The sequence below is a fragment of the Ambystoma mexicanum genome, chromosome 2q (genome assembly GCF_040938575.1).
Source record: "Ambystoma mexicanum isolate Mex_15411 chromosome 2q, UKY_AmexF1_1, whole genome shotgun sequence".
NCBI lineage: Eukaryota > Metazoa > Chordata > Amphibia > Caudata > Ambystomatidae > Ambystoma > Ambystoma mexicanum.
Genome location: NC_090924.1, coordinates 1,419,266,037 through 1,419,281,230, shown reverse-complemented (window position 1 = coordinate 1,419,281,230; position 15,194 = coordinate 1,419,266,037). Strand labels below are relative to the sequence as shown.

The window sequence follows — 15,194 nt, the reverse complement described above, 5'->3', positions numbered from 1 at the left end:
CACTCCTGGATGAATCTCATACCTCTAGTCGATGATATACATCCTAGAGAGACCATCCTGAGCTGCAGTCGTTACTGGCAGAAGGTGGACCCAGCAGGGCAGACTTCAGTAAGGGACAGAGAGAATGTCCAACTCTGGAAGGTCTTCGCCGTCAGGCAGTAACTCAGGCTGAAGGGCAAGAGCCTAGGAAACATAGGTTGCACTGGGAAGATGGCCTCTTCTATAGTGAACCGACAATTCTGTTGTTCCCACAACCCCAGAGATACTAAAGAAACGCTGGCTGAGACTCCAATGGGTTTGTCAGCTAGCAGTAGAAAGTTTCCACTTGCCATTTGGACTTCCTCCTCTGGAGCGAAGGCTAAGGAGACAAGCTGGACCCCTGAAGGTTTACCCTTACATCTGGGATCTCCTTTCACGTGATCAGTCGAGCCACAAACAAAGCATTTCCCGAATGCTTTCTGGAATGGTGGCTTGTTCTGACCTCCTTCCGGTTTGGCACCAGAAGACACACTATTCTGCTGTGGTTTTCCCGGTGGCTTACCCTTCTGGTTTTGTTTGGGGCCCTCTTTGGAATGTGAGTTATTCGAATTCTCCTTTGAGTCTTTTTTAGGCTGTTTTCCCTCGTCCTTTTTCTGAGTTACCCCAGAATCCTTGTGAGTGGCCCTGTTGGCAACCCACAAGTCAGCAGCCTTAGCTAGAGCCCTGGAATCTAATTCCTTCGAATCAGCCAAGTGCTGTCTGAGCTCAGGAGAACAGGCATCATAAATCGACTCCAACATAAAAAGATTTCGCATACCCTCGTGTCAACTTTGTAACCCTTAATCCATCCCTCTAAGTTTTTCAACCCTTCACTCACCCAGGTAGCCCAAGGGGTACCATCATGCTTTTTGAGGGTTCTAAACCTCTTAAGATACTGGGAAGGGGTCTTCCCGAATCTAGCTATCAAAGCTAGTTTCACACTTTCGTAATCCGTCTTATCCACCTCCCCCAATTCCATTACCACATCAGTCGCAACAGGAGGAAGCCTAGAGAACAACCAGGGAAGCAACGCATTCCCGGTGATGTCCTGGAGCCCATGATTGTATTCAAACAGTTTCAACCAATCCAACACATCCAATCTCGGTTCGTACATACCCACTAATTCCTTCGGCATCCGGGGTCTTTTGGGACTGGAGCTCCTAGAGGAACCAGAGGAGAGAGAAGCATTTTCCATAGACAACTTTTTCATTTGCAACTCATGATTAAGATCTATTTCTCTGAGTCTTAACTCAGCTTGTTTCTGCTCAGCCTGGGCATTCGCATTCATCCGTCTGAACTCGAGCTCTTGGTTTCGTTCAGATTGAGCCAAAAACCGTTTGTATTCTAATTCGAGCTTCATTTTTTCAAGTTCAAAATAAGCAGGGTTACTTGTGGGACCTGGTATTGGCCCCGTAGGCACAGTTGGTAAGGCAGGTAGAGGAACAGGTGAGACAGTTTCGTTAGCCTCGCCGTCCTCGTCAGCCTCTTCATCGCTATCATCAGAATTACGATTTAGATCAACACCATTACTGTTATCTACAGTTGCTGGAGAGTTTGGTTCCTCTGAACCAGTACCCAGACTTTGGTTCGCCAGCAATCTCTCTATCAGTTCTAACTTCTTGCCTTTTACAGGAAGATTCTCTTGTCTACAGAGAGCTCGCAGACTCTCAGTATTTTTATCCGACAAAGACTCTTGGCTGTAAATTTCCATCGTAGACATGTTTTTTGAAAGTTGCTTTAGTAAAGTTTTGTGGTTAGTCGTCCTACAGCGTCGAAAAACACTCTAAACTGTATACTCGATACTAATCCCACCGCTGCCACCAGTGTTAGGCGGAAACCTGTGCAGTTCCCTCTGGGACCACTGCAAAAGATTTAGGACTACAGGTGTTGCGATGAATCCACTTGGTAGCAGTCTGTACCACACAGATTCAATTGGTAGCTGTGGCTGAGCAGTCAGACTTCTCTCAAGAAAAGTTGGTCAGTATAGGGAGCATACAAGATAGGGTAATTCTTATCAGCAAAACGAGTGAACACGCAACCAGGCTTTAGTATAAAGATAGTAAGTTATTTATTAATAACAGAACGTCTACGAAAAATACTAAAGTAAACCACGGCAAACAAATCAAAATACAATTACTCTGCAGGATGGAATAAAGCTCAACCCCCCGAAACACAATATCGACAACTCTAGGTTCTACGGCACCACTTATTTTCAGACAGAGGTGTATACCTCAACCCAGATGACACTCGAATATTTAGTGAGGAAGGGAGAGAAGAGAAAGGCAGGTAATGAAGTCAACACGGTTCGTACTGAAGCGGGTAAAAATGCAAGGCAAGAAGGCATTAATCACACTAGATCATACAGTTCGGCGGCCAGGCCCACTCGGTGAGAGGCAAGGCACGATGTCCTGGAAAGTCTCTACGGATGATGCACTCAAGTCTTGTTTAGCAAATTGGTTAGCGACAGGTTGAACCAGTTCAGAACAAAGAGTGAATAAAGCTTGGAGGCAACCCAACGGAACGGAGAGGAATCAGATACCTCACACGAACCGATCGAAAAGGGAAGCCAGGCGGTTACGGTACCTTGTTGTGGAAGGCAGCTCCGACGGGGGCAGTTGTTCCTGGTGGTGGATGCACGACGGGTCTTGGCCAAGAGAAGAGATGCTCTCGTCGTCGAAGAGAAGATGTCCGGTGCACCACCAGGGAAGAAACCAGCCGCGGAGTGCTTCGTCACAAGGCACCACCTTTCGATCACGGTGCAGGAGTAGTGGCTATCCGGTTGCCGGGTGCTCTGCACGGGCAATTCGACCACTGCGTCCTGGGCGACCAAAAAGCACAAAGAAGAAGAAGACTGGTTGTTCCCACCAGCCAGGGAAAGAGCCTCTCCGGCAGGGAGATCTCTTCTGTCGTCGGGAGATTGTGTGACGATTCCGCAGGGCTTCACCGGAGGTGTTGTCGTGCAGGTCGGCTCAGCGTTACCCTCGTCGGATTCTTTAGGTCCAGTGGCGACTTCCTGAAGATCCAGTCCCAAAGCCCTGCTTTTATGCAGACGTCCCCCATTCATTCAGCCTAGCTTGTCAATCAACACATGCTAAGTGGTGAGCGGGAAGGCTCACCACCTGGGCCAATCATTTCAGAGTGCGACCTGAGTTGGCAAGGCAACTCGGTCCAGGGTGTCTAAACCCCCTCCCACACCCCTGAGGTAACCCAGACAGAATGGCACCACTTTGGAGGGTCTCTGTCCAGAGGCCCACCAAAAGTGGAACAAAGGGCTCAACCTTTGGTTTAGGAGTCACAGAGAAAAACACAGACGCCATTTTACAACCCGAGTTCTGGCAGAAAATACCACTCGATAAACCTATTTAAGATAAGTAGATCGGTGGTACGTTGGAGATTAACGAAAAACAGTATTAATCTTCAACAATGGGACGGATCCCATAGGGTTATGCCCGGGGTCGAACATAACAAGTAGTTTCCACTGCCACCAGCCAAAACTCGACGAGGAGGGACGGGACAGTGCCCCCTCGGGTAACAGATCCAGGAGTAATCGAATTACCCCTACTAGCACGTCCACAATAAGATGGTTGGTACTAGTTCTGTTAGCAAATTTAGGTCTAGTAAAGCCAATGGTGACTTTACATGCCCGGGGAGACGGTAGTCAGCCCCCGGGTATGGAGTCTATGGTGGGGGGACCAGCTAGGGTGCCCCCGTGTCACGACACGTAGGGTGCGGAGTGACACACATAGAAAAACTTATGAGACCCTATGGAGTAAAAGACCCCATAGCCCATCGAACACATCGCCAATTCAAAGGAATTCCACACATACATGTCCAAGAGTGAGAGGAAAAGGGTCACACTCTTGGCAGGATGGGAAAAACAAACTCCAGAAATCCAGCAAAGCTGCTGGGGGACTCACTAGGTTAGGAAATTCAGCCTAAACAGAGAATTCTCCCTAACACTAGTTCAACATTGATTCTATCATTTCATTGATGGTGGATTGATCTACAGAACCTGCACATGCTTTCTTCAGCGTCCCATTAAGGAGGAATGCTGCACCCTGTTGAAATCAATACTAGGTTCCAGTTCAGGGACAAATCCTTGAACAACAGGGAAGCAGTCGCCAAGCATAGGTGAATTCTTTAGATCAGTCTGCTATGAATTTTTAGAAGGAACTCAAAAGTATTTATATTTTTCCAACCACCATTGGAGCTCGTCAACACTTGGGCATGATAAGTGTTAAACTATCAAAACACTGGATGTAGGATAAATAATCCCTCAGTCATGATGAAGGCATAATATAAACTATGGATATATCAGCAAGTTGAGCCGAAACATGGAGTGTCGACTAATTTTAAGAGATTCAAAATCTATTCTTTTTATATAGTGTTGACAGAGTAGAGCCAGACAAGAAATTAAATAATGTGGCATGACTTATACTCTCTAGATAAATGGATAGAATGCTTGCAGAGTTTTCCTAAATACATGTGATCATTACTGTCATCAACTCTCCACAGTGCACAAAGTGAAACTAGATTATGTAACTGTGGAGTAATTATGATCGTTCATGCTTGATTAGATCAAACATTTAAAGGACATGGAATAACTGACTGAGTTTATACCGAAGAACAAACAATAGTCATTTATTCTAAAGACTAGAGTGTGATGCACGAGAATAATACTTAGGTGTAGCCCTCATTCTGCGACTAAGGTCTGAGGCTGCTGCTGACTTGTTTTTGTTGAGTTTTGTGACATCGTGCACTGGGCGCCAGCTAAAGATGTGTTAGGGTTCGTGGGTGCCCATTTTAAAATGACATTTTGTGGGGGCCTTGCATACACCTTGGAATACCATTTTGAGGCATTCCGGGGTGTACTGATTATGATGCAGAGCTCAAATAACACAGGGAGGGTTTGTTAATAGCTGCACACTATCACGGGAGAGGCAGTGAGTGGGGAGCTGAAACCTTAAATTCACACTGAAAAGCTATTCATCGCTTTGTCACCAATGTAGTCAGAATCGGAATTAAAAGGCAATGTGGTGAAAAGAACGCTGCTGGGTACTGCAAGAGACCGAGGGAGGCGTCGGCCTCAAGGTGCCATCAGAGGCAGCCGGTAACATGCACTCTCCAAAGTTCACATTTTAAGTACTTAATCCAAAAAAAAGTCTTTTGTTTTCTGATAAGACTACCAACATGGTGGCAAATGCTCCAAAGGGGGAGGAAGGCGTACCTCTGAGGCCCTTTTCTACTGAAAGGTTTAAAAGGCTATGAGGCTGCCCCTGCATTGGCTAGACTGTCCTTTTAAGACTGGCTGGCAGCATCAGGTGTGTTCTAATCTAAACTTCTCTGTTTCTTTCTGTTGGGCAGTGTACCAGTTACAGCAGGAGGCGCCTCGCCCCAGACGTACCATCTGTCCACACCTGGTGAGTGCTGGTAACCTTTATTTATTCATTCATTGTTATATAGCGCTTGTTGTAACCCTGTGCAAGACGTTATAGCGTGAGCTGAGAAAGATGCCAGTAGCACTACACATTTGAGTGCCTGGCTCTGAGCATGTTATGGAAAGGCGGCATTGAATGCCCTGAGGGTTCAGTGGTGTAGCATCACGTGGTGCCTCGTGCACTTCATGGAGCATCGCGTGTATGTTATGATATGGCATTTATAACGCGCCTATACACAAGTGTTTCAAGGCGCGTCGAGGAAAGGGAGGGAAAACAGAGGGAAGACAGAGACAACGATCCTACTAGGCCAGTTGACATTGAGATTGAACAAGTGCAGGGCAGGGGGGATGGTGACAAGTGTGGGGGGACAAGGGAGGAGCCAGTGCAGTACATAGGATAACAGAAAATAAATAAAGACAATAAATAAAAGTGCGGCCAGCTGGTGGCAAGCGCAGGGTAAGTGCAGACATTGCGTGTCAAGTGCTAGTAGGGGATTTAGGGATACAGAAACTGTCCCTGAGTGCAAGGGTTGCCAGGGGGGCAGTGCATGTGTGCAAGTGTCGGGGAGGGGACCTGGACCTGAGATCAGAGGGTGGCCAGGTAACCAGTGCAGTTTCAGTGTCAGCCCGGAAGTCAGCAGGGGAGAGGAGGAGAAAAAGCAGAAGCAAAGAGAAAGGTTTTGAGCTGCTTCCGGTCTAGCCTCTGTCTTGTACATGTCACGAGTGGTGTGCATTTTAACCTCAGATGGAATCTACACGCATCATGCGGGGTGTGTTTTCAGCTGCCTCATGTGTAGTCTTGTCTAAAACATCAGGATGGCTGTTATTGGCTCAGCGGGAATTTAAGTGCATTGTAGCCTCTGATGCGATCTCATGTAAAACATGAGGGACGGTGTTGTAGTCTCAGGTGTGGTCTCATATACATCACGAGGGTGGGTAGTGTAGCCTCGGATGGGGGTCTCCTGTGCCCCTCTGTTGTTTCATGTACACCTTGAGGGTGAGTCTTGTTGTCTCTGATGGGGGTCTCATGTGCACCATGAGGGTGGGTATTGTAGCCTCTGATGGGGGTCTCATGTACACCGTGGGGGTGGGTATTTCTAGTCTCTGATGGGGTTTTATGAACACCATGAGGGTGAGTCTTGTAGTCTCTGATGGGGGTCTCATGTTCAGCATGACGTTCGGTATTGTAGCCTCTGATGGGGGTCGACATGTGCACCATGAGGGTGGGTATTGTATCCTCTGATGGGGGTCGACATGTGCACCATGAGGGTGGGTATTGTAGCCTCTGATGGGGGTCGACATGTGCACCATGAGGTGGGTATTGTAGCCTCTGATGGGGGTCGACATGTGCACCATGAGGTGGGTATTGTAGCCTCTGATGGGGGTCGACATGTGCACCATGAGGGTGGGTATTGTAGCCTCTGTTTGTTGTTTCATGTACACCTTGAGGGTGGGTATTGTAGCCTCTGATGGGGGTCTCATGTGCACCGTGGGGGTGGGTATTGTAGCCTCTGATGGGGGTCAACATGTGCACCATGAGGGTGGGTATTGTAGCCTCTGATGGGGGTCGACATGTGCACCATGAGGTGGATATTGTAGCCTCTGATGGGGGTCTCATGTGCACCGTGGGGGTGGGTATTGTAGCCTCTGTTTGTTGTTTCATGTACACCTTGAGGGTGGGTATTGTAGCCTCTGATGGGGGTCTCATGCGCACCGTGGGGGTGGGTATTTCTAGTCTCTGATGGGGTTTTATGAACACCATGAGGGTGAGTCTTGTAGTCTCTGATGGGGGGTCTCATGTGCACCCTGAGGTGGGTATTGTAGCCTCTGATGGGGGTCGACATGTGCACCATGAGGGTGGGTATTGTAGCCTCTGATGGGGGTCGACATGTGCACCATGAGGGTGGGTATTGTAGCCTCTGATGGGGGTCGACATGTCCACCATGAGGTGGGTATTGTAGCCTCTGATGGGGGTCTCATGTACACCGTGGGGGTGGGTATTTCTAGTCTCTGATGGGGTTTTATGAACACCATGAGGGTGAGTCTTGTAGTCTCTGATGGGGGTCTCATGTTCAGCATGACGTTCGGTATTGTAGCCTCTGATGGGGGTCGACATGTGCACCATGAGGGTGGGTATTGTATCCTCTGATGGTGGTCGACATGTGCACCATGAGGGTGGGTATTGTAGCCTCTGATGGGGGTCGACATGTGCACCATGAGGTGGGTATTGTAGCCTCTGATGGGGGTCGACATGTGCACCATGAGGTGGGTATTGTAGCCTCTGATGGGGGTCGACATGTGCACCATGAGGGTGGGTATTGTAGCCTCTGTTTGTTGTTTCATGTACACCTTGAGGGTGGGTATTGTAGCCTCTGATGGGGGTCTCATGTGCACCGTGGGGGTGGGTATTGTAGCCTCTGATGGGGGACAACATGTGCACCATGAGGGTGGGTATTGTAGCCTCTGATGGGGGTCGACATGTGCACCGTGGGGGTGGGTATTGTAGCCTCTGTTTGTTGTTTCATGAACACCTTGAGGGTGGGTATTGTAGCCTCTGATGGGGGTCTCATGCGCACCGTGGGGGTGGGTATTTCTAGTCTCTGATGGGGTTTTATGAACACCATGAGGGTGAGTCTTGTAGTCTCTGATGGGGGGGTCTCATGTGCACCCTGAGGTGGGTATTGTAGCCTCTGATGGGGGTCGACATGTGCACCATGAGGGTGGGTATTGTAGCCTCTGATGGGGGTCGACATGTGCACCATGAGGGTGGGTATTGTAGCCTTTGATGGGGGTCGACATGTCCACCATGAGGTGGGTATTGTAGCCTCTGATGGGGGTCTCATGTACACCGTGGGGGTGGGTATTTCTAGTCTCTGATGGGGTTTTATGAACACCATGAGGGTGAGTCTTGTAGTCTCTGATGGGGGTCTCATGTTCAGCATGACGTTCGGTATTGTAGCCTCTGATGGGGGTCGACATGTGCACCATGAGGGTGGGTATTGTATCCTCTGATGGGGGTCGACATGTGCACCATGAGGGTGGGTATTGTAACCTCTGATGGGGGTCGACATGTGCACCATGAGGTGGGTATTGTAGCCTCTGATGGGGGTCGTCATGTGCACCATGAGGTGGGTATTGTAGCCTCTGATGGGGGTCGACATGTGCACCATGAGGGTGGGTATTGTAGCCTCTGTTTGTTGTTTCATGTACACCTTGAGGGTGGGTATTGTAGCCTCTGATGGGGGTCTCATGTGCACCGTGGGGGTGGGTATTGTAGCCTCTGATGGGGGTCAACATGTGCACCATGAGGGTGGGTATTGTAGCCTCTGATGGGGGTCGACATGTGCACCATGAGGTGGATATTGTAGCCTCTGATGGGGGTCTCATGTGCACCGTGGGGGTGGGTATTGTAGCCTCTGTTTGTTGTTTCATGTACACCTTGAGGGTGGGTATTGTAGCCTCTGATGGGGGTCTCATGCACACCGTGGGGGTGGGTATTTCTAGTCTCTGATGGGGTTTTATGAACACCATGAGGGTGAGTCTTGTAGCCTCTGATGGGGGTCGACATGTCCACCATGAGGTGGGTATTGTAGCCTCTGATGGGGGTCGACATGTGCACCATGAGGGTGGGTATTGTAGCCTCTGTTTGTTGTTTCATGTACACCTTGAGGGTGGGTATTGTAGCCTCTGATGGGGTTCTCATGTGCACCGTGGGGGTGGGTATTGTAGCCTCTGATGGGGGTCTCATGTACACCTTGAGGGTGGGTATTGTAGCCTCTGTTTGTTGTTTCATGTACACCTTGAGGGTGGGTATTGTAGCCTCTGATGGGGGTCTCATGTGCTCCATGAGGGTGGGTATTGTAGCCTCTGATGAGGGTCGACATGTGCACCATGGGGTGGGTGTTGTAGCCTCTGATGGGGGTCGACATGTGCACCATGGGGTGGGTGTTGTAGCCTCTGTTGGGGGTCTCATGTGCACCATGAGGGTGGGTATTGTAGCCTCTGATGGGGGTCTCATGTGCACCGTGGGGGTGGGTATTTCTAGTCTCTGGTGGGGTTTTATGAACACCATGAGGGTGAGTCTTGTAGTCTCTGATGGGGGGTCTCATGTGCACCATGAGGGTGGGTATTGTAGCCTCTGATGGGGGTCTCATGTGCACCATGAGGGTGGGTGTTGTAGCCTCTGATGGGGGTCTCATGTGCACCATGAGGGTGGGTATTGTAGCCTCTGATGGGGGTCTCATGTGCACCATGAGGGTGGGTGTTGTAGCCTCTGATGGGGGTCTCATGTGCACCATGAGGGTGGGTATTGTAGTCTCTGATGGGGGTCTCATGTACCCCATGAGAGTGGGTATAATAGCCTCTGATGGTGGGCTCATGTACACCGTGAGGGTGGGTATCGTAGTTTCTGATGGTGATTCATGTGCACCTCGAGGTGGGTATTGAAACCTCGGATGTGGGTTTCATGCGCACCCTGAGGTGGGTATTGTAGTCTCTGATGGGGGTCTCATGTACACCCTGAGGTGGGTATTGTAGCCTCTGATGGGGGTGTCTTGTACTCCATGAGTGGCCACGCAAGCGGGGGAAAGTAGGTGTGAGTTGGGCAGATCGCTGAATGTGAGGAGGGCCAGGGTGGTGACGCTCCACTGGGTGAGGTTGGTGGGATGTGTATTATCATCAGCAACAGAGTTGGGGTATAAAAACCAAGATTGTGGGTGAGGCCTAAAGAAGGCTTGGTCTCCAGAGTACGGAGCCTCCCAGCATAACAGGGTGCCATCTGCACGCTCTACTGACTACCCTACACAGATGCACGCACTCACGGCGAGGGTGGACCCGGAGGAGGGGCTAGGGCCCAAAGGTAGTCATTTGCCTCTGCAAAGTAGCCTGGTTGGAAAAGGTGCCCTCTCACTTCTTCAGTTCAGGGAGGAGTTCAAGACCCTCCTCTTCAAGGAATGGCTCAACCCTAACACCTAGGTCCACACACCCTCCACTCCCCACCCTACGGCAGACTCAGCGATCTGATCCCCACTGTTTCCTCCCCTGGTTGCTTGTAGTTCCCTTGCTAACAAATTGCCCACCTGGCCCTCAACACCCCCGTTGTTGGCGCCCCACTCCCATGTTCCTCCTCTTTGCCCACATTGTTCTTTCCCCTATGATTGTAAAGCGCCCTGATGCTTCTCGGAGGTGGGTGGAAGGAAACATCAGGATGAGGTTGGCGGAGAAAATGGAACCAGAAAGGAGGTTGGGATCAAATGTTGCCCCTTCTTGTAATCTAGGACTCGGAGCTCAAACAAGTGCCTTTTTAATATCACACGACTAGCCATGAGTATGCCCGCCGGCCTGTATAGTAAATAGATCAGCTGTGACTACTTGCCACAAGAGGCGGTAATGGACAGACACGGTACACAACCCCCATCACGGGTAGCTTGAGGTTAACGTGCTCGATTGGGAGCAACAGATGCCATGTGACAGAGATAACTCAGCCCTTCACCTCTTCCCAAGCTCCAGAAATTGAGTACCATGAGGGTGTATTGCAGTGCAGCGCTACATAAATATCACCACATTATTATCACCAAACTCGTCACTCTTGTGATAAGTGCACAGCCTCTGTTTCCATGAATAGCCACCAGAACTTCTTGCTCAGCAGCAAAAGCTCGTCCTACAGAGAAGTCAGACCTTTCGGCTGTACCTGTTCCTGTTATTAGAGCCCCTCTCTTTATCATCTGCACTCAGAGGACCCAATCCTCAAAATATCTTTGGTGCAAGCACATCCCACTTTACTTGCTGCAGAAGATGTGCCGAATTCTCAAAGCCCCCGAGTGTGCTCATCACAAGTGCGCCCAATCAGATGCCCTTTCGCCCTTTGTGCAATTCCACAAATCCAGGGGACGGTGATCCTGCATATTTTAAACTGCACCCCAAGTTCACAAATGGGATGGGTTTTAAAATGCGGAGAAAAAAAACACATTCCCCATGTCCTGTTTGAAACCGACACAGAGGGATGCACATTGCACTGCAGGACCACATTCCCCATGTCCCGAGGGATACACATTGCACTACAGGACCACATTACCCATGTCCTGAGGAAAGCACATTGCACGACGGGACCATATTCCCCATGTCTCGAGGGATGCACATTGCTCTACGGGACCACATTCCCCATGTCCTGAGGGATGCACATTGCATGATGGGACCACATTCCCCATGTCCTGTTTGGAACAGACACAGAGGGATGCGTTTTGCACGACGGGCCCACATTCCCCATGTCCTGAGGGATGCACATTGCACTGCAGGACCACATTCCCCATGTCCTGAGGGATACACATTGCACTACGGGACCACATTACCCATGTCCTGAGGGATGCACATTGCACGACGGGACCACATTCCCCATGTCTCGAGGGATGCACATTGCTCTACGAGACCACATTCCCCATGTCCCGAGGGATGCACATTGCACTACGGGACCACATTATCCATGTCCTGAGAGATGCACATTGCACGACAGGACCACATTCCCCATGTCTCGAGGGATGCACATTGCTCTACGGGACCACATTACCCATGTCCCGAGGGATGCACATTGCACGACAGGACCATATTCCCCATGTCCCGAGGGATGCACATTGCACGATGGGACCATATTCCCCATGTCCCGAGGGATGCACATTGCACGACGGGACCACATTACCCATGTCCTGAGGGATGCACATTGCACAACCGGACCACATTACCCATGTCCTGAGGGATGCACATTGCACGACGGGACCACATTACCCATGTCCTGAGGGATGCACATGGCATGACGGGACCACATTCCCCATGTCTCGAGGGATGCACATTGCTCTATGGGACCACATTACCCATATCCCGAGGGATGCACATTGCACGATGGGACCACATTACCCATGTCCTAAGGGATGCACATTGCACGACGGGACCACATTCCCCATGTCTCGAGGGATGCACATTGCTCTACGGGACCGCATTACCCATGTCCCGAGGGATGCACATTGCACGACGGGACCACATTCCCCATGTCTCGAGGGATTGCACATTGCTCTACGGGACCACATTACTTATGTCCCGAGGGATGCACATTGCATGACGGGACCACATTTCCCATGTCTGGAGGGATGCAAATTGCTCTACGGGACCACATTACCCATGTCCTGAGGGATGCACATTGCACGACGGGACCGCATTCCCCATGTCTTGAGGGATGCACATTGCTCTACAGGGCCACATTACCCATGTCCTGAGGGATGCACATTGCACGACGGGACCATATTCCCCATGTCCCGAGGGATGCACATTGCATGACAGGACCATATTCCCCATGTCCCGAGGGATGCACATTGCACGACGGGACCACATTACCCATGTCCTGAGGGATGCACATTGCACAACGGGACCACATTACCCATGTTCTGAGGGATGCACATTGCACGATGGGACCACATTACCCATGTCCTGAGAGATGCACATTGCATGAAGGGACCACATTCCCCATGTCCTGTTTGAAACAGGCGCAGAGGGGTGCCCATTGCACGACGGGGTCATTCTTTATTCTTTCATACAGTGAAGCGTCAGCGGCATGAACCACTGCTCTCCACATGAACTTTGATCCCTCAAACATGGATAGACTTGATGACAAGGACTGGTGGCATGGTGTGATGTATATGGGGGGAGGCCATGGAGTGATGACCAGGAATCCAGGAATGATGGCATGGTGTGAGGCATATGGTGGATGCCATGGAGTGATGACCAGGACTGATGGCATGGCGTGATGTACATGGTGGGATGCCATGGAGTGATGACCAGGACCGATGGCATGGCGTGATATATATGGCGGGAGTCCATGGAGTGATGACCAGGACTAATGGCATGGCGTGATGTATATGGTGGGAGTCCATGGAGTGATGACCAGGAACGATGGCATAGAGTGATGCATATGGCGGAGGCCACGAAGTGATGATCAGGACCGATAGTATGGTGTGATGCATATGGCGGGAGGCCATGGAGTGATGACCAGGACTGATGGCATGGCGTGATGTATATGGCGGGAGTCCATGGAGTGATGACCAGGACTAATGGCATGGCGTGATGTATATGGCGGGAGTCCATGGAGTGATGACCAGGAATGATGGCATAGAGTGATGCATATGGCGGAGGCCATGGAGTGATGATCAGGACCGATAGTATGGTGTGATGCATATGGCGGGAGGCCATGGAGTGATGACCAGGACTGATGGCATGGCGTGATGTATATGGCAGGAGGCCATGGAGTGATGACCAGGACCGATGGCATTGCGAGATGTATATATGGGATGCCATGGAGTGATGACAAGGACTGATGGCATGGTGTGATCTATATGGTGGGTGGTGTGATCTATATGATTGGTGGAGTGATGACCAGGACTGATGGCATGGTGTGATGTATATGGCGGGAGGCCATGGAGTGATGACCAGGACTGATGGCATGGTGTGATGTATATGGCGGGAGGCCATGGAGTGATGACCAGGACTGATGGCATGGTGTGATGTATATGGCGGGAGGCAATGGAGTGATGACCAGGACTGATGGCATGGTGTGATGTATATGGCGGGAGGCCATGGAGTGATGATCAGGACCGATAGTATGGTGTGATGCATGTGGCGGGAGGCCATGGAGTGATGAAAAGGACTGATGGCATGGTGTGATGTATATGGCGGGAGGCCATGGAGTGATGATCAGGACCGATAGTATGGTGTGATGCATGTGGCGGGAGGCCATGGAGTGATGACCAGGACTGATGGCATGGCGTGATGTATATGGCAGGAGGCCATGGAATGATGACCAGGACTGATGGCATGGCGTGATGTATATGGCAGGAGGCTATGGAGTGATGATCAGGATCGATAGTATGGTGTGATGCATGTGGCGGGAGGCCATGGAGTGATGACAAGGACTGATGGCATGGTGTGATCTATATGGTGGGTGCTGTGATCTATATGGTTGGTGGAGTGATGACCAGGACTGATGGCATGGTGTGATGTATATGGCAGGAGGCCATGGAGTGATGACAATGACCAGGACTGATGGCATGGTGTGATGTATATGGCCGGAGGCCATGGAGTGATGACCAGGACTGATGGCATGGTGTGATCTATATGATGAGTGCTATGATCTATATGGTTGGTGGAGTGATGACAAGGACTGATGGCATGGTGTGATCTATATGGTGGGTGCTGTGATCTATATGGTTGGTGGAGTGATGACCAGGACTGATGGCATGGTGTGTTCTATATGGTGGGTGATGTGATCTATATGGTTGGTGGACGGATGACCAGGACTGATGGCATGGTGTGATCTATATGGGGGTGCTGTGATCTATATGGTTGGTGGAGTGATGACAAGGACTGATGGCATGGTGTGATGTATATGGCGGGAGGCCATGGAGTGAGGACCAGGACTGATGGCATGGTGTGATGTATATGGTGGGAGGCCATGGAGTGATGACCAGGACTGATGGCATGGTGTGATGTATATGGCGGGAGGCCATGGAGTGAGGACCAGTGCTGATGGCATGGTGTGATGTATATGGTGGGAGGCCATGGAGTGATGACCAGGACTGATGGCATGGTGCGATGTATATATGGGATGCCAGGGAGTGATGACCAGGACTGATGGCATGGTGCGATGTATATATGGGATGCCAGGGACTGATGACCAGGACTGATGGCATGGTGCGATGTA

The 15,194-nt window shown here is 50.5% G+C and overlaps 1 protein-coding gene across 2 annotated transcripts in view; it reads left to right on the top strand.

Moving 5' to 3' along the window:
* The window catches only part of CHN2 (chimerin 2), a 938,196-nt gene that overhangs the window by 257,313 nt on the left and 665,689 nt on the right, over positions 1 to 15,194 (top strand). For both annotated transcript variants that reach the window (XM_069648929.1, XM_069648930.1), the window contains exon 3: positions 5,383 to 5,438. In XM_069648929.1, the coding sequence (XP_069505030.1) occupies positions 5,383 to 5,438 (56 nt within the window). The remainder of the gene's footprint in view (positions 1 to 5,382; positions 5,439 to 15,194) is intronic.